The 20,412-nt window shown below is 33.4% G+C and overlaps 1 protein-coding gene across 1 annotated transcript in view; it reads right to left on the bottom strand.

The window, feature by feature from the left end:
- Window positions 1-20,412, bottom strand: part of Kcnt2 (potassium sodium-activated channel subfamily T member 2) — a 351,264-nt gene that overhangs the window by 59,120 nt on the left and 271,732 nt on the right. Inside the window, exons 16-20 of the mRNA XM_050119976.1 lie at window positions 18,026-18,239; window positions 15,055-15,160; window positions 11,388-11,560; window positions 3,936-4,007; window positions 913-1,047 (exon numbers count right to left, since the gene is read on the bottom strand). Coding sequence (XP_049975933.1) covers window positions 913-1,047; window positions 3,936-4,007; window positions 11,388-11,560; window positions 15,055-15,160; window positions 18,026-18,239 — 700 coding nt within the window. The remainder of the gene's footprint in view (window positions 1-912; window positions 1,048-3,935; window positions 4,008-11,387; window positions 11,561-15,054; window positions 15,161-18,025; window positions 18,240-20,412) is intronic.

Genomic DNA, 20,412 nt, shown 5'->3' with positions numbered 1-20,412 from the left:
CACATTGTAAGAACTTTACAGTGTATATTCTTCCTGCTCAAGCTAAACTTCTTATGCAAATTCAGGGTATATGTTTCTGGCTGTGGCAGTATGATAGATTCTTTACATATCTTATAGCTAGTTGTTACTTTTCCATTTCAAGGTTCATTTTCTCAGAATTTTATGGCTGTGGGAAACTAAATTTCAATTAGGTTAGGAAGACATTAGGTCATAAAGTTAGTGATGTCAGAAGAGGCTCTAGGTGGACATGGTACCAAATGGACTTTGCGGCTCTCTACAATAGGGTAAGTTTTCTAATTTTCTATTCTGTCACAAGAACCTGGCAGTTATATGACTCATGGTTATAGCAATAATGTCTAATATATATTATATATTAAATAATATATATTAAAATGGCAAATTTTTTAAGACAATATATTTTTTTATCTTGATAGCAAAATCATGATATTTTAAAATATTTAAGTTACAAGTAGTCTTGAAAGTGCTATATTGAGGTTTAGAGAAGGAAAGTCCTGAAAAATCACGGATCAAAATGTGACTGCATTTGGGACTCACACCTAAGTTACTACGTGTGAATTCTGAATTCAACCTATAAACAGAGATATTTGGATGCCACTGTCATTGCTACCAATGAAGGTATGTTGGTGAAGGGAAGAGAATGGTGAAAGTGTTGAGAAGATTTGAATTACTGTAATAATTCAGTAGGTCACACATTTCTTTTTTCAAAACGAGAAATAATGCAGCTATGATGCTGAAGTTTCACAGTATGTGCTAAATAAGTATCTGCTTCATGATCAAATGACTAAAGGAAGGACCCGAGTCCAGGCTTCATGTCACACTGTCACTCTTCATGTAAAGACCGAATGAAATACTTTACAAATGGAAAACAAGGGCTAGGCTTTAGACACATACCTGAAAAGAGTCTGTACGTTCACAATGGTTTTGGCATCTGCCATGTAGTCTTCCTCAGCACTCATGGTGCTCTCCTTGTCCACAACCACCATGTTGGCAGCAAAGGTCACGCCACACCTGAGCAAATCATCTAGGCTTTGATAAAAATCCACAAGAAAAAAAAAGAATACAATTTTAAATAAATCACAATACTATGATCACTGTTCATATTTGTTTATCGTTAGGTTTATGTGTGTTGTCTTTATAGATGAATTTATCAAGAACACAGACAGACATTAAGGAGAATTATAAGATAATATGATCTGGTGATATGCAAAATTCAGAATTCTGCAGATACCAACTGTTTCAAAGCACCCATGTTTGGAATCTGTTTTTAGTAACACTTACTATGTAAACAGTAAAATAGAAAGTAAGTTAATGATAATTCATTATTACAGTTAGTGTACCACTTCAAGGACACAATATTACAATTGGTTAAAGATTCTAAAAAGCTTTTTGTGAAAGTATAAGAGGGGTAAAGATTATGCTAATTCAGATAACAAAGCTAATGTAGAAGTATAAGTATTTTTAATGCCTAGATTTATTTATTTAAAATCTATATACTACAGATTCTTCCTACACTAGAGAGTAGGATATATGTATATGTATACCTATTTGTGATAAATAAAGCTAGAACAACTATTTAGTAAGGGACTGAATGGCCAAAGATATTTTTGTCTGCCTGAGGTGACTAGAAAAACTAGGGTTCAAGCACTTATTACCTATTCTAGTCAGTTTTTCTTCCTGTCCCTGTAAAATTTCTTGACTAGCATTTTCCATAAAAAAAAAGGATGTTTACCATTGAGGCTGAAAGAGGGCAACTGTTTCACTGTCTTTGCTGTATACAGACTTAAAAAAAATTACCAGGACAAAATCGGGTGGGACTATACTTGACCCCGTACAAGAATGTAGCAGTTACAAGGTTCAGTGAAGACAGATAAGAAGAAAATTAGTCCAGACCTCCTGATTTAAAATAGCAACAATAAAATGTACACAACTACAGTCACTACCGATGGTTACTAAAGTTTGTTTCTAGAAATTACTTTAAAGCAGAGGGTTGGTTCATAAAGCCATATACCTCACAGTGGCATTACCAAGGCCTAAGCCTAAGACCTCCAGGAATAATTCAGGTATGTGGCAGGCCGGGCAGAAGGGATGAGGGAGGGCAGCAGGAGAGACAAATACTGTGCTTAAATTTGGAGCTATTTTCTGTGACAGAGATTTTATAGCTAAAACTGTAAAAACAGAATTTCATTTAAAATAAATTCACCATGAGAAAAGAGCCCAGAAACATAACATTCAATCAACACAATGTTCCTCAAGATTAAATCCCTAATATAATAGATCGACTTTAAGTGTAGGAGATTCATTGTACTTATTATTATTGCATCATAAAAGTATATTATAGAAAGCATCTGGCAGCAACTGGGGGTTTAGGCCAGTACTAACGAGCTTATCAGCATTTGTAACTCCTTGGTTTAAGAGCCCTTGATCACTGGAAAAAGCTGTTTCTCCTTAAGGAGAATATGATTATAACTAAGTCAACTCGCTTCTAGCATCTAGTGATTTCAACTTCTCTCCTAATATTTCAGCCTTCAAAAGATTTTTCTCCATCAAAATTCTCAATTAGAATTTTATAGGAAAAGGGAATATAAATTTGTAAGAAGTCAGTTTTGCTGAGTCAAAGAATAAATAATTGCACAAAACTGATGCAAATGTTGAACACAGATTTTCTTAAGTGGGATTGTTCTGACTTTACATGTTCTCAGGTGCATCTGTGATTCCATCCTTAATCTATTTCCTGTTGTAGTTACTCAGGACTGCAAATTATCACTAAATTCTGTGTTAGAATTTAGAAATAACAAAATAATTGAGATGTTATTAGTGAAACATTTGGAACTGCTATGCTATTAAACCTTTAGTTTTTCTAATTAACACCCTAACTTTTCTCAAGTATTCTATGAATGTATTTTTATGACTCTAGGCTATCTTTCCCCTCCCTGCTACTGCTCGACTGTGTATCATTTTTAAGCATGGTTGCTTTACAAAGTTCAGCCACCAGATGGCAGCCACTGAAAAGCAATCCAAGAGAAATAAGCCCTGAAGATACTCTAACCAGGGGTCCCTCTTTTACCCTTCCATGACTCAGTTTTTCTAAGGACTGGAATGTGAAATTTGCAAGTATGAGGAAGTATTCTTGTTCCAAATAGGTTTTATATTGCATGGAAATTTCAAATAACGCAAGCAAGAATTATACATGGACACTTCATATATAATTCCCTCTCTAATATATACACGTGCATATAGATATGGTGACCCACCTTAAATACTTACAAGTCTAAAATCAATCAACCTTTGTTCATCTCCTCCTTAGGAGCTTAATTCTCTAAGTTTCCTTTTTTATTAGCGTAAATACTTTACAATATTATTTCATGTAATTTGTCTGGTGATAATTTACCTTTTCTCAATAATGGTGTCACAGCAGAGTATATTTATGTTTTATGTTACTGCATTACATAATTACATGCATTACATAATTTCAATTTAGAAATTATATTATAATAAATTACTAAATATGCTTGAATAACTTGTCAAGCTATTTTTACTATTTTTATTTCAAGTTATTGTAATGGTCTCACTGCATTGAAATGTGGAATTTTTAAAGCATTTTTGATGCCTTTAGCAATAATATTACTGCAAAAAGTGCTCCTTTTGCAAGAGACATAAGACAGAAAGAGCTCTTCAAATGGTGTGCACCTGACCAGTTTGACATGCAGCAATGTCTGTTGCAATTCAGCAATGAATTATGGCTTAGGCAGTATGATAGAAGATGCAGAACACAGGGGCATGAGCTCTGCAAGCATGGGTCACCATATTTACTGTATCAACACGACAAAGTACACTCATCATGCAGGACCAAGACACAGCACTTGACAGACCACAGGGCACTACACTACTCATGTGCCATAGACATTGTCACCTACTTGTCAATAGAGCCCACCATGTAGTAAACCATTGGAAACCAACAGATTGCATCCAGAAAATGCATATCTGGCCTATGTAGCAGATGGGTTACAAAATGAAACACAGTGTCACAACAGAGGCAGCACTTCTAGGAAAGGGAAGCAAGTTCATTTAGTTTGCATTTCCAAAACCAAACACAAGGTACATCCTAAACTGCTATTTTGCTAAAGAATATCATTTGCACTTCTTATGAACCACAAAGTACACAAAGAAATGTGAAATATAAATCAGAAACATTATGGCATAATTCTACAAAATCCTTCATGATTACTCTTAGTGAGTACTTAATGTTCATCGATTAGTTCAGTTACACAATGCAGAAGAGGATTTGACAATGAAGAGCAATTGGTTTTGTTTTCTTAGATGACCTCAAGCACCACAAATGCCTCTAAGAAGTAATTGGTAAGCTTGAGAATCAAAAGAGCTTTGTCAAAGGTATGTATATAATCACAGCATGCTCCATATCTCAGTTTGTCGGGTATAAGGTCTATATATGCATGGAAAATTGTGTTCTGTAAAGTTAAACTGACATTTACCCAATGTAATGGTGAGCAAATGTTCATTAAGACCAAAATCTTTACTTATAAGATCAGCAAATGAAAGAATCATAAAGTTCAAATGTTCTTAGAAATCACCTAAAAAGCTATATCCACTTCATAGCTTTTAGTTTATAATATTCAGCATATATAGATTCAAAGTTTATTCAATGAGCAGTAAAATGTATTCTTTTATATTTAAAATCTGCAGCTGATTAATTTATAAGATATGTAGAATTTTAACTACATAGATAAAATCATGAAAACACAATATGTTTCATTCTTTAAAAAGACAGGTGGCAGAACTGGAGAATATTACAGAGAGGTAATATTTACTTTGGGTTTTGAAAACTGAGTAGGGATTTGGCAAGTACAACAGAGCAGGGAAATTCCAGGTTAAGGTAATGAGAGAGTATTTGCTGTTTCCCAGATGCTGATCCCCGTTTAATCAATTCTTTTCCTAACTGTTTTCTTTCTGATACTGTCCCTCCTATTTCCTTGAACTCTAAAGAAAACGAAAGTACAATACAGTGATGTATTAACAAAACTTTCCAAATGATGATACTATTAACATTTTGCCTGAATTTCTCCATCCAGTGAATTTATTTGCAATAGTGAATGCACCGGTACTTTTACTTTGTTTTAATCTACATAATTCAGTTTTGAAAATATTGAATTATTTAACTGATAAATCATATTCACTTTATGTAGCCATTTCTAGCTTAATTTCCATATAGCATGTTATGCACACATTTAGATGGCTTTTGGGCATTATCAGTTTTGTCAAGATCCCAAGCATTCACAGAGTAGGTATTATTATCAGTCTTAAGTCATCCTTAAAGCTCTTGAATATGATGATTTGAATCAGTATTCTAACACATACATTTGTGGGATTTAGGATAGAGATTTCAATTCTATTTGTAGACACTTTGTTGCTTCTCAACATAGAAAGACAATGTTTGGGGGATCTCGATAAACTTCATAATTTTAGAAGCATATGTAAAGATGCAAGTACTAAAAGTACTGAAAGATCAATATGTTTTGGGTCTTAAAAACATTCTGAGCCGGGCGATGGTGGCGCACGCCTTTAATCCCAGCACTCGGGAGGCAGAGGCAGGCGGATCTCTGTGAGTTCGAGACCAGCCTGGTCTACAGAGCTAGTCCCAGGACAGGCTCCAAAGCCACAGAGAAACCCTGTCTCGAAAAACCAAAAAAAAAAAAAAAAAAAACATTCTGGACTAATTTTACATTAATAACTTGTTTTTGTTTTTTTAAGTGCCATTCTTAATTGGTAATTGTAAATATGTACATGTACTTAATGATACCTACTTTAATCTGCCATATTCATTTAGGTTAAGATTATATCAATTCTTTATTCTATCTCTCTGCACAAATTTTCCCACTGAGTCTCCAGTCTATGCTTTTCTGAACTATTTCATAATAGATCATTGAATTCAACATGAGACGTAAATTTTTCTAAGAAATAAAGTGTGCCCAGGTCATTGTGGCAAATAAGGCTTTAAGCTATGGCTGCCATCATGTGAGAGATAAAATTCAAGATGAGACCTTCATAGATTTCTTTTTCACCCCTTGGTTGAAGAGATGACAAACTTTAAATTTGTGGGGGAAAACGAGGTCTTTTTAAAGAAAACTCATCAATGTTATTTACGATATATTTACAACATGTACTTAAATAAACCAGAAGTCTTCCAAATTGTTCAAACTTGCTTTTAAATAGGGATAATACTATGCATCTTCATGTGGTTTCAGCTATCACAAGGGAAAATCAAGTACCCTAAACTTTGCAAATACATATTTTTGATGAAAGACACTAACTTTAAGACTCCTCTATGATGTAAAAGAAACTAGAAATTTAAAGAAACAATTTTTCATTCATATATTTTGTAACTGTTGAAAGTTGACAACTGTATTTAAAACACCAAGCTACTTAATAATTGAATTTTCCTAATCATTGGGAGGCAGTGAATTAGCAAGCATAATTATACATCGAGAAGCATTAGTATTGAGAAACTAAACAAACACATAGAACATTCATCACAAATATGTTTCTTGTCTCTAGTTTATATCATGTTCCAAAAGTACAATGAAAACTTTAATATACAAGAAAATTATTAATAAAACAAAATAAAATGTGTGACGTTTTTCTGGTTGCCAAATAGAGAATCCTATTTTGTCTATTAAATATGGCATGAAAGAATCATGGTGAAAAAAAAGAAATGTGATGAAAGGATCAGATGACTTATCTATAAATTTTATAAAAAACATATAAAATGTAAAACTTATTATTTATACAAAATAGATAAATCACTTATTACACACAAAGAAATATTTTAGTTTGTTTAATCTAAGAGACAGTGATAAATATGTCAATTGATGCAGATCAGAATAAATTCATAGACCAAAGTAAAAAAAAAAACACAGAATTACCAGTTATAAATAAAATAAAATAACAAAAATATACAAAGAGGTCAGTGTTAATAAGTAGAAGTATAAAAGTACACTTGGAGCCGGGCAGCGCACGCCTTTAATCCCAGCACTCGGGAGGCAGAGGCAGGTGGATCTCTGTGAGTTCGGGGCCAGCCTGGTCTACAAGAGCTAGTTCCACGACAGGAACCAAAAGCTACGGAGAAACCCTGTCTTGAAAATCCAAAAAAAAAAAAAAGTACACTTGGTAATTACAACTCTATCTATAGAGTCTGCTAAGTACACTGACTGTGAATACAAAGACTTATATCTTCATAAATCTCTCACAATGACACTGTATATTAAAACACAAAATAGCTCAGTATTGCCAGACAGGGAAAAGGCTCATAAATTTTACCAATTTGCAAAACTCAAGAGCAAGTTTTCTATCCAATTAAAGTAATACACACTATTTTTGCTTCATCTCTAAGGAAAGAAATTAATATATTTTTTATGAGCCAATCTTATCGCATCAATATTTTACAAGTATACATTTAGGTAGTTGATTTATTTTTTAAAATTGTTTGATCAGGGGCTATAAAGATTGCTCAGCAGATAAGAATACACACTGCTCTAGCAAGCACCTGAATGACTCCCAGCACCCACAAGGCAGCTCACAACTCTATATCTTAAGTTACAGGGAATCAAACCCCCTCTTCCCTGCTTTGGACGATCCAGTCAGACAAGTGATGCACGGGGATGCTTGCAGCCAAAACACCCGTATACTTATATTAAAAAAAAAAAATTAAGAGTTTAAGCTTAATTGCAAATCTTTAAAATCATTATGCACATGATTGTGAGCGTGCATGCGTGTGTGTTTAGTGTTCAAAGCTGGGATCTCTCACATGGTAAGCATGCATTCTTTCATTGAACTATGTCTCCACACTATGTTTTCTTGTCCACGGGTTTATATACGACCTTCCAATAACTTAAATAGTATCAATGTCAAACTTTTTAACAGGAGAAGAAATTCTAACATTTCTGGGCTGTCACATAAATTTGATCTTGCCTTAGTATGCAACACATATTATCTAAGTCTGGGAATAACTTAAATTTCTTACCATTTACAAATTAAAGAAAAAAGGGGACGAGGTACAAGAATAAATATCATCCAGGCTGCTCTAGAGGTTAAACTTAGATCTCATTTTGTCTGCCTCAAACAAAAGGATGGGGGGGTATTTTATTTATCTTGTATTTTAGCAATTATTTACAAACAAGCTGAAATGTTTACATATTATATGCAAAGAGGTAGATTGATGTAAAAATGATTAGTGTAAAAATTAATGAATTCAGCATGCATCTCACTCATTTATGTTTGTTTGTTTGTTTTTGTTTTTGAAGACAGGGTTTCCTTGAGTATCCCTGGCTGTTCTGGAACTCACTTTGTAGACCAGACTTGTTATGAATTCACAGAAACCCATCTGCATCTGTCTTCTGAGTACTGAGTCACCATGGCCTGAATACCGCCCCATACCACTTTGAGCTTGGCCCATCTCCTGCTTTCTGGCACATTTTTGCCTAACTTTATTTAATATATTCCAGCTTTTATTGTCAGCTAAATTTCAGCTTGGTGACCTTTAAGGTAGTGTGTATAATAAAAATATTTGAAATCTTTCTAGCACGGAACATAGAGGAGAACAGATGGTGTCCCAATCAGAACTGACATCACTCTGATGAACTGTGGACAGATCAGCACGGCTCTGCTGAGGCACAGAAAAGATGTTTTCAATGTGCCAGGCTTGATAAACATTGAAATGTGTAAGTCTTTTTGTTTGGAAATATTCCGTAACGTCTACTTTATACTGTTATGTGTTTTAAGTATTAACATTTTAATACTTCATATTTATGACACATCTGTTTCTATATGGAATTAATTTTGTCTTTTCGATTAATTTATCTCCACAGTCATTCACTTAATATTATCATCACCACTGCCCATTTAAAGTTTGTCAAACCCCAAAATTAAGTAATGCTTGCCAAAGTAGGAAGGGTCATGATTATAAAAGTTATTGGATATGGATCTATTTTAAAGAGAATAGCATCGTTTTATATAAATTTGTACAACAAATTGCAGAACAGAAGCCATTTCAGAGGAACAGGTGTTTCATTGTTTCAAAAGGGACTCCCCGGAGCATTAGTTATTGGAATTCAGGTTTTGATTCCTCATTCTTCCTCAAAGGAGCTGAAGATAAGTAAAAATGTTAGATGTCCCTTTTGAGACATACCCAGGAAGCTGAAGGTTTTATAACATGTCCTTGGAATTTAGTAAATAAATTAAACAATTATAATACATAGTGTATACTAATAAAACAACCACTTTAAACTTAAATAGAATTATGCTTAGCATAAACCAGCAAACAACAGCACCATGTTGAAATTTATAATCCAAACCATCAGCAATTGGTAAGGGTGATATATCTTCAATGGGTAAATATTGGAATTTAGGCTAGATTGTTGTCTATAAAACTAACTGAAAACAATACATATTGTCTATACATTTGTAACTAAATCTTACCTTAGGTAAGATACAGAGGAAAGAACAATGAATTAGTCATTGCATAGCTGGACCTAATTCTAAAATTGACCTTGGGAACATTATCTGGATGTCATTACACCTTCAGCTCTGCTTCATACCATCCATAACAAAAGTTTATTCAAATGTTTAAATTAAATGCAAGCATTAAGACTGCTAACTTCCTGAGTACATTTCTCTGGAGCAATGATTTCTATGTATTATGATTATATAAAATAAAACACAAATATCAAGTATGATGATTTGTAATGAATATTTAACATTCACTATTATTATAACTATATACAGGGAAAGCCCACCAACTTTTTAAACTGATCTCCATGGTTTCATTCAATTAAGAGAGTATTGAAAGGTGATATATACACAGAAATACTGACCTTAAAGAGAAATAGTAACCTGTCAGTAATCCAGCTAACGGAGCTTTCAGACATTTTGTGTGATTAACCACATCCAGAAAATAGGGCTATATACAAAGAATTACAGAACTATATAATCCTATTGAATGAACCAATACTCTAGGATTCAGAAATGATAGTGACTTTTTCTTCAAAATATAATGGAATTTATTAGATTTTGAATAAAATTTTGAATGGAATGTTTTGAACCATGTTTCATATGATAATGAGGTAAATGGGAATAAATGGATGAGTTAAGACTACTTTATAAGAATGGAGACTAAGAATGAGGAGTATACTTCTATTTCATAAGTAGGACATTACTCCAGGAGAAAATGAGTATTTTTAGAGGTGGTTAGCAAAAAGTTACATATTAGGAATCAAAATTTGATATTGAAATAATGTGAGGAAAAGGACAGACTGGTCCAGCTTTAGTACTATCAGAGGATGTTCTGAACACAGTCCACTTCTTTCATTTGATGGTCTTCCTTCTATATTTTTATAACTGGGGGCTTTAACTGAGTTAACCTTTCTAGTCATTCACCATGAGGATACCACAGTAGTCTGCAATAGCCATTTGTCATATTGTTTGTCACATTATAGGGGCATCCCATAGAAAATCAGCTCCAAACTAAATATTTTACTTAGTTAACAGAAGTGTCTATAGTAACAGCTTGGCTGCTCTGCAGCTTCTCCCAAGAGAACCTCTGGAATTCAAAGTGTATTGAAAACACTGGGAAGGAACTTGACAATCTTTTTATTGTTATGGCCATACTATACACTGATTGTCAAGCTCCTGATATCTTCTAACACTGTGCTCATGACAACCAATTTGTTTACACTTACAGTGAAGGGCAGTGTAAATTTAAAATAAAATCATTTTGACCATTTCATTCAGGGACCTATGTATTCATCTGTAGGATTTTCTAAATGCTTAAGTAGTCATATTTTAAAAAGTAATCCAATCAAAAAGTTTCCAGACATACAGAGGTGATGCTGCACAACTGTTTTTTTTTTGTTATCATATATGAACATCATCATAAGTAAAATACACAGTGACATTCTAAGCTATGACATATAAAGGTAGATCAATAAATGCTCTTCTGACAATTTATGGATAAAGAACAAAACTGTACAATTTTGGCAGGTGTCTTCCATGCCTGTTGATTAAATTGAAGAAATTTGCGAAAGATATTTCAGCGGCTACTTTCAACTGGTACGATGAGTATATGACCATTTGCATATTAATTTCAAATAAAAGTCTCCAACTCAATGATATTTGACTAGTATTGATGAAACATTACTATAATCAATAATGTTTTCCATCATAGCATATACTCTATCTCCCAATGAATTCTGTACCATAATGTATCTGATTTAAAGTAGTATCAGTTAATTTAAGTAAATTATTTTAATGTACAGTAAAATTAAAATCTCTGTCTGTGTATCTTAAAATATACTTACGGGTTATCCAATAGCAGAACTATGGGATTTAATTCTTTCTTTGGTCTATAATATGCCCTGAGAGGTACAATAAAATTATATAATCCATTTCCAGCTGTTTCAGCTGCAACTATAATTAGTTTATTTTTGAATCCGTAGGCTTTTGCGTCCTCATAGTAGTTATGCTGGCAGCTCTAGGGGAGAAAAATCATACAAAGAAATGCCATTTTTACACTCCACTAAAATGGGGTCAAAGAATTTAGGATATATGTTTATGTAAAATGTATCTGAATAGTTCTCTATCAGATTGGAGCACAGTTACATTTGTCTTTACCGAGTTCTCCATCTTGATGTGGGCAAACAGTGATAAATAATGAAGATGAGAAGTAGGATACACCTGATGCTGGAAGTGGACGAGGTGTGTCCTACTCGCACTGTGAGCTAAAAGTTGCTTCAGTACAGTCACTAAGCAATGACATGTGACTCCCATTTTGAATATATCTTGATGCTAAAAAGCCTCAGGGATAGTCCCGTTACTAGCTACTTAAAGTTATCAAATAAAAAAGAAAATAACACAGAAAAACTAGAAAAGAAGAAAACTGAACTTTTTAAGTCCATACCTGGGTTAAAGTGTAAAAAGCAATACACACAAAGCAAAGCACAACACTTGATCAGAACTCACTACAGAGCTGAAGTGAGCACAAAATTACTAGAAAACTAATTTAATTTCTAAAAAGTTAGACTCAGAAGAAATTAATTAACATTGCTAAATCAAGACAATTTTCAATCTAAATTATCGGTTTATTAATGGATTTTTCTTTATTGTTATAATGTCTCTACATAAACTTTTCATTTATCTGAGTCCATATTATTTACTTCTCTGTGTGTTCCTTACCTATAAAGTATCCATTCCATTAGTCTTTAATAAAATTGTTTTTTATATGGTGGAAATGAAGCACCATGTGTGAATAAAAATAAGAAAACAATTATATCTATAAAGACTACAAATTTTGATGCTACAAGAGTCACAAAATATTGTGGAATATGTTTAAAGAAATAAGAAAAAGGCACTTAAAGAATTAACAAAATCCTATTTAATATTCAAAAGAGTTATTTAAATATATTATATTTATTTTTATATATTCTCTCAAGTTGAACAATATAAATCAAAAGCTAATTCAGAGTTGAAGATACAGGTCAGTGGTAAATCACATTCTGAGTATGGGTGAAACACCAAGCTCAATTTCCAATAGTGAAAAAAAATTAAATAACTTATTTAATGTAGTTGAAGAAATCAACTACAGAACAGAGATGAAATAACAACCCAAATGCAAATACAAAGCAAAAATAAAAGCTCCAAGCTGAAATAGAAATCACAGTCAAAAAGAAACCTTATTCAAATAAACATTGACTGAGAATTTTCTAGACAGAACAAACCACAAAGCCTCAAAGAATCAGTGAATGCTAATACAAATGAATAAACAAAGTCACATATTCCCACACATTATTATGAAAGCATAGGCTAGCCAAGACTATGGGACATTAATCATTCATGAAAAAAGAGTGACTAACTACAAAAGATAACAATAAGAATGATGGATATTTATAGTAGTCAGAAGGATAGAGGCATTGAAGAAAGAAGCTATTGCAAAAGTAGACACCAAGCACACCATCCCTCCAGAATAAAGATGAAAGGAATCCGAGGCAAGACATAATGAAAAAAAAATTTCAACCACCAGAAATTCCAAACGTTGAAAATAAGGCTGTATGAAAATGATCTAGTAAGTAGGGGAGAAATATCTAAGAGAATAGTAAAGAAGAGAAGCAACAAGGTAGAGATTTTTATAGTTCTGATATTCAGAATCTACAGCCATATAAAGAAATAGATAAGGTCACCAAGAAAGAGGTTGAAGAATACTGATGAGTGAAGGCTTAGAAAGGTTAGAACTGCAACACCCACAAAATATCACAAGGTAATAGAACTTTACAGCTCATGAAGACATGGAAGGGACACAGTCATTAAGAAAATCCAAAGAGACAATGCGAAGGTAGTGTTGAAACACCTTGGCACGGGGACAGAATGATAATGCCATCCCAATTCACCCACTTCACAGACACAGTGGAGCCAACTGATTACTGCCACCCCATAATCCCAAAGTAAACTTCCATTTTCGGAGCATACCCTATATACCAGTTTATAAAACAGCAAAATAATCTCCTCTATAGCCACGAATCAATAAAACTACATATTTTCCTTTATTAATGTAGCAAAAGGCCATTAGTATACTGCTTTTAAAGGTCCTCTACTGGGACAATAATCTTCTCTTTTGAGAGCTGAGTCTTATAATGAGAATTAGATTAGTTGCTTGAAGATAATTTACGTTTACTCTTTTGGTTTTCTGATGCTTCCCATATATATATATACACACATATATACACACATATATATACATATATATACATATATTATATTTCAGGCATCAAGGTACCTAAGATATATGTAAAGAATCTACTTGAAGGAAAACATCAAAAGTACTATATTTGAACATGACTTAGAAAACTGTAGCCATGGAAGAAGTCTTATTTAGCAAAACACAACAGAGATAACCAGTAACAGCAAATGCTTCAAAAATCAAAGTTAAAAAAGAGGACATCAAAAATACTAAGGGCCTGAGAAACAGAATTCCCAATGAAATGGAGCTACATGGAATACTTATGGGAAAGAGAAAAAAAGCACTGGCCAAAAGTAGATGAAGTTTAGAGCTCACAAATATTCTTTCAGTCTTCTTCAAGAGTAGCAACAGACAACATTTATAACTGAGAAAACAGTAAGCATATTAACAAAATGAATTGAAACATAATTCAATAATTAACTATCTTAAATTAAATTTAATGACTAACATAACCCTTCTAAGAACACTATAGCATTAAAATTATGTTCATTTTACAGATAAGAAAGCTGCATGTCATTGTGGTTTTCTTAAGTTGTCCAGAACATGAAAGGGTGCTGCAATTATAATTTTAACCAAAATAAAGAATAAATGAAAAAATCCCTGATTAGGAGTCAAGGTATGCTTGAATCTCTTTAAGGTATATAATGTTTCACTTTAGCCTTTTCCTCATTACTCAGGAGGACAAAATCAAAGAAAAAGACAAAAATGATCACATTCTCAGACTGTTCTGTTTGAGTAAATTCTTTAAAGCCTTCAAGCAGGAAGAGAGAACTATATGAAAAATGTGGGAATGAGATATGAGGCAAGACACATATATTAGCTTCCACCTAGTCATAAATGTACTTGTCTCATTTAATCAAGAGATTTTTTTTAAAAAAATATAGATTTAATATGCTACCAAACACAAATTGTAACTAAATAATAACCAAAAGTAATTTAACAGCTTTGTGCCTCTGTCTTTCCTTTAAAAAACTAACACAAGTTGGCTACTTAAATAGATGGATAAAGTTGTGTGTGAGGATAAAAGCAAAATTAACCATTTTATGATATCATGATTATATGTAATGTACTTTTTGTTTTTAAGTATTTATCATGTTTATACGTAATACACTTTATCATATTTATTCTTTCAATAAAGTATTTTGGACAAGTTGTATAAATGTATTTAAATGTGTTCAATAGCTCATGGTATAATTTTATTTTTGGAGAGAATAGCACCAACAAGTCACCATTACCTTGTCTAATCTTAAGCAGCAGAAGGGCACTTTTTCTTGAAGCAGGTGACAAAAAGTAGGTGAACTTCCTATGTATGGAGAGTAAGGTGGGTAGCCCTTGGCATATCTGGAAAGGAATATGAGATGTTATTCCTGGAGAATTCATGGAGAACTGGAACCCTCAGATATGACCCTGATCTTCTGTTTGATTACATTAGAATTTGAAGCCTATGCTTCTAGCTTATTAAGAAAATCACATGATCTTCAAAATGTGAAGTAAATTATGATTAAATATGACTCAATATAAAGTTTTGTGATATATATTTTTAAATAGTTGAGAAAGTATTTTCTGTCATGTAAAAATTATATGGTTTGAATTCTCCACTAATGAAATCTGCATCAATGAACCACAGCCCTTGTTGGTTACTGAGATCAGCAGCAACGAACCACAGATATCGTTGTTCAATGAAACCAGCATCAGGGACCACAGGCATTAACACTCAGGTTGACCTGAATAATGGGGTATTTGTGTTTGATTCAGCTAGAGAAATGAGCAACTGCAACAAGAAACATAGATACATAATAGTCATTTCCTCTTAGAAAACATTTCTCAATCATTGTTCTTGAAGACATAAGCATGTATCCATAACAAATAGCAATGTTATGCCTTACAAAGTGTACTTAAGGCAGACTGCATTATAATGTTTTGCTGTATCGATATTCATTAGCCATGCACACATAACTAAAGGAGGAAAAGTAAGTTAATTAGTGAAAAACAGGGGGTTTCCTGGAATTGTTCTTAAAATATTATCAGAGACATTTAGTTTGTTTACTGACTTTTAAAATCAGCCACCTGCACATTTTGGCTACACCAGTGTAGAACATGGAACTTCTAAAGGGCAGAAGCATAAAAGTTAATTAGCAAATAAAAGAAAATTACTTGAAGCAACATTTTTCTCATTCAAAAGGGAGGCTCTTGATGTTTGGTAACATTTCCTGTGTTATAAAGTTAAGGCCTTGTTGATAGTACTTTGTAGATGCTGTTTTTTTTTTTTTTTGCGCACATTAAATTGTGCACATTTTGTAAATTTAGAAGCTGCAGTCATCACTGTTACTTTCATATCTCTTTGATTTTCTTATAAAACAGTTCTTTTACCTCTCCATGATCTAGAAATCTAAGAAAAAGTATTTGATTCACAGTTTAAAACATTTCCCGTAAAAATGGTTGCCGGCAGGGATGGTGCCCAGTCTGCTGGTTTTCCATCCTATATTCTCCAAACATACTTGAGCATTTAGACCACAGAATACTTTGAGACAAGACTTTGTCTTCATGTATATTGACATTGTATGAAACAAATAGAAATTGTGGATGAATTTCAAGTTTATTTTTCTGAGTTTCAAAGACAGCTCATGTTCAGTTCAACAAAGCATGAAATGATTTTTTATGACCGCAACTGTGCAACCGAGACATACATGGTCGGCGATGACTGTCCTGGTACACCTCGTCACAGTGACAACACTTGTAGTGACTAATGCCATTAGTTACTCAGCACAAAACATTACAGGAGCACTTTTCTCGATTGCTTCAATTAGGGTTATATAACGCCAGGAGGTGGCAACAAACATGATTTACAAATAAATTGAAGTCAGACTGCTAATTTGCAAACAAGCATCATAAGACAAAACTGGGATGGAATAAATCCTTTGAGATAGCAGGTCAATATTGTAGACCACTGTTCTTTCAGCTTTCCAATGATAACATAATGCAGAGAAGAGCAGGGGTTAACATGTATGACAGGCTTAAATACGCCGACTTCTATACAGGCAGATACTGTAAGAGAATGGAAGCTTAATGTACGAAGAATATGTCTTTCATTTGTAAATTGAAATTATTTCTAGCCTCCAAATATAAAAGGAATTCTAAATGGTGAAATGAGAAAAACATTTCATGTTAATATGTCATTTGATAAACTTAATGATGGTTAATCTTGCTTGTGAACCTGACAGACTTTAAAATCACCTAGAAAATATATTTATAGGTGAACATGATTCCAAAGAAGTTTAACTGATATGGCCAGACGCACTGGGAATGTAGGCAGTATTATCTCAGGGGCTGAGTTCCTACACTCAACAAAAAGGAGAACGTCAGTTGGGCACCAGCATTCCACCTATCTCTGCTCCTGAGTGCACCATGTGAACAGCCATCTGTTGTCACCAGGCCGTCTCTGTCATGATCAAATGTAATCTCAAACTATGACCCAAAATAGACCTTTCTGTACTTAGGTTACTTTTGATTTTGTCACAATAGTGAGTAAATCACTAATGTAAACTTCAAAATGGATGTGAATAAAAGAAATTAAAGATAGAAGTGCAGTAGAATAAAATACAACTTTGAAAATGCAACTTATATTACTCGCAAACAAAATTGTATATTTTTATATTAAGTTAAAGATAATTTAGGAAAAATAGGGCTGGAGGTGTACATTGAAGGTAGCAAATCAATGTCTTATAATACTCTGTGGTGAGAAAATGATTAATAGAGAACTATTTCAGTAGAACTATGGAGCAATGATTCTAGATCACCCAGAAGGAAAAAAATAGTATTCCTTCTTTCATTTTAAAGTTTATCCCTTGATAAGAAACTATAGGCAATTAATGACATGAGAATGAGTTTCTCCAAGGATGAGCCATGTGGTATGGCTCAATCCAAAGTATCCAAACCAAAGTGGTCAACACTAAACACATGACTACATAAACAACACCAAGTAGACTCCGCAGAATGCTTTTATATATACATGTTTATATATGTAAAAATAATTATTAATGAAGAGGTCATGATGTTGACGGGGAAGTGGGAATATACTGAAGGAGATGGAGGGTGAAAGTTAAAATGGGAATAATGTTTCCATGTAGGATATTCTCCAAAAATTAAACTAAAACATGCTAGCAAAAACAAAAGCAGACAAACAAAAACTTAGAAAATCAAACCTACTCTAAATTTGAAGAGGTTTCTTCATCTGGTGTAGTTTCATCTTCTGATTGGTCACTTAAAAGATCACATGTTTGAATTGATGATGAATCTGCAACCTCTAAAACAGGAGCAATACTAGGTCTTCTTAATTCTTTGCTTCCTTCTGAAGGAAGAGCCAGGGTAGGGCCACTTGCTGCCCTACAACTTGTGTCTTGCAAGTCTATAGCCACAGTACCTAAAACAATAAAACATGAAAATCTATTAGGACATTTCTAGTATCTATGTCATAATTAATTTTAATCACTTGGTGGTTAAAATAAATGAAACATTATCACATTATTAGGGTGGCTGTGTGTGTGTCTCTCTGTCTGCTTGCCTGTCTGTCTGTCTAACTAATAGCTATTGAAGTTCAAAACTTGATTATTTTTTATTTATTAATTTATTAAAGATTTCTGCCTCCCCTCTTCCACCGCCTTCCACATCCCTCCCCCTCCCCCAATCAAGTCCCCTTCCCTCATCAGCCCGAAGAGCAGTTCAGTTAAAAATTTCACTGGGTAAAAAATAATGTATCCATAAATGTATATCACAACTTATATGTGGAGTCAGTTAGACATAGTAACACACACTTTTAATGTCAATAGTCAGGAGGCATATGCAGGTTGATCTCTATAAGTGCAAGGGCAGTTTTATCTGCCTAGTGAGTTTCAAAGATACCTAATAAGACCCTGCCTCAAATAATTATTTGTTTCAGTTATAGCTTCGGGAGATGTGAGCTTGGATCAAGTGTGGAAATACGAGAGGCAGTAGGTATTTAAGAGGTTTGGTCTTCTGTGAAGTTAGTATGGGAAGTCCAGCACAGAGTTACTGAAGTGTTTGTGCAAAGATAATGGGGGTGGCTACTGAAACCACATCAGAGAGAAAGAAAGGAAGGAGATGTAGGATTTTTTTAAAGAAGGAATGATTTTTTTTCTTTTGTTTGGTTTTGAGGGCTTCAAATATTATTAAATCAATTTATTGATGCAAAGAAAAGCTATCTAGTATGTTATTATCTTAAAGTTGTAGAAGTGAGTGCACATCTAGTACATTTACCGCTACAGATGATCATGCAGTATGCTAGTACCTCAGAAAGAAAAAAGAAAGTAAGAAAATATGGCATGCCAGGATATTTTTAAGGACTCTGTCAAAAGCAAATTGAGACACACCTTCCTGCCAACATATCAAACTCTCCCTCACTCATTTTCAATTAGAAGATAATACACATATGTGTCTTCATAGAAACATGTTGTGTGTTAAATCCTCTCACTTTCAAAGGTCTATTTACATAACCTCATCGCCAATATATATGACTATACATCACCTATAAATACCTAGTTGTTTTCTTTCCTAAGAAGACAACATATTAAAAGAACCATGCTCCGTTCTGTTTATCTTCAGTTATCCTGCAAATACTGATATCTTCCAGAAGTCTGGGCCCAGAGAAAGAGCCTGGTAAATTTATAATCCACAAGAGAGATCTGTAAAAGCAGTTAGGTGTGTAAAAACAAGACTTTCTTGGCAACATCTTTTACTCATACAAATGTTTTATTCTTTTTGAGGTCTTTCTCTTTACCATAAAGAGATAACTTGAGTTTTTGAGGTAGAAAAAAATATTTTTCTCATTGACCATTTTATCTTCTGTGAAAAATCTATTTTTGCATCATAGGACTTCAGAGTATAGGATCTACTGTATATTATTTGTTCATTAGTTTTTATTCTATTTTATCTAGTTTAATAGTGAATTAAATCTTCCATAAAATCATGGAATAATTTAGATGCCATCACAGAGATTAATTTCTCATAGTTTGGAAGGATAAAGTTTCACAATATAGGTCTTCACATCATTGTGATTTCTTTGGAGGATGGTGAGGGATAAAAGTATCCTAGGTATCTAGGTCACCTGGTTTGGTGACATATTCTTTGTCATGTTTTCACACAAACTTCCTGTATTTGTGTCTATGCTGTGTTTATTTTTACTATTAGTTACCTAGTTACATGGAAATCATGATAACTATAATGATCCCATTTTAAATTTATTTCTTAAAAAAACCGTTGAGCTCCAAATGAAGTTATATACTATGGCACTGGGATGGAGTAGGGTTTCAGTGTATAAGTTTGGGATGACAGTCACAAATTTCACATAAGAATATTTTTGTCTCAAGAAGCGATCTCCTGTGCCCATCTGTTGTAGGGTACTTCCCACTTTCTCTTCTATCAGGTTCAGTGTGTTCGGACTGATATTGAGGTCTTTGATCCATTTGGACTTGAGTTTTGTGCAAGGTGATAGATATGGGTCAAATTTCAATCTTCTACAGGTTGACATCCAGTTGTGCCAGCACCATTTGTTGAAGATGCTTTCTTTCTTCCATTGT

Source organism: Alexandromys fortis, unplaced genomic scaffold, assembly GCF_014885135.2.
Source record: "Alexandromys fortis isolate MF-2015 unplaced genomic scaffold, M_Fortis_MF-2015_v1.1 scaffold_142, whole genome shotgun sequence".
In the NCBI taxonomy this organism is placed as follows: Eukaryota; Metazoa; Chordata; class Mammalia; order Rodentia; family Cricetidae; genus Alexandromys; species Alexandromys fortis.
Note: the sequence above shows the minus strand (reverse complement) of the source record. Positions and strands in the feature narration are given on the sequence as shown.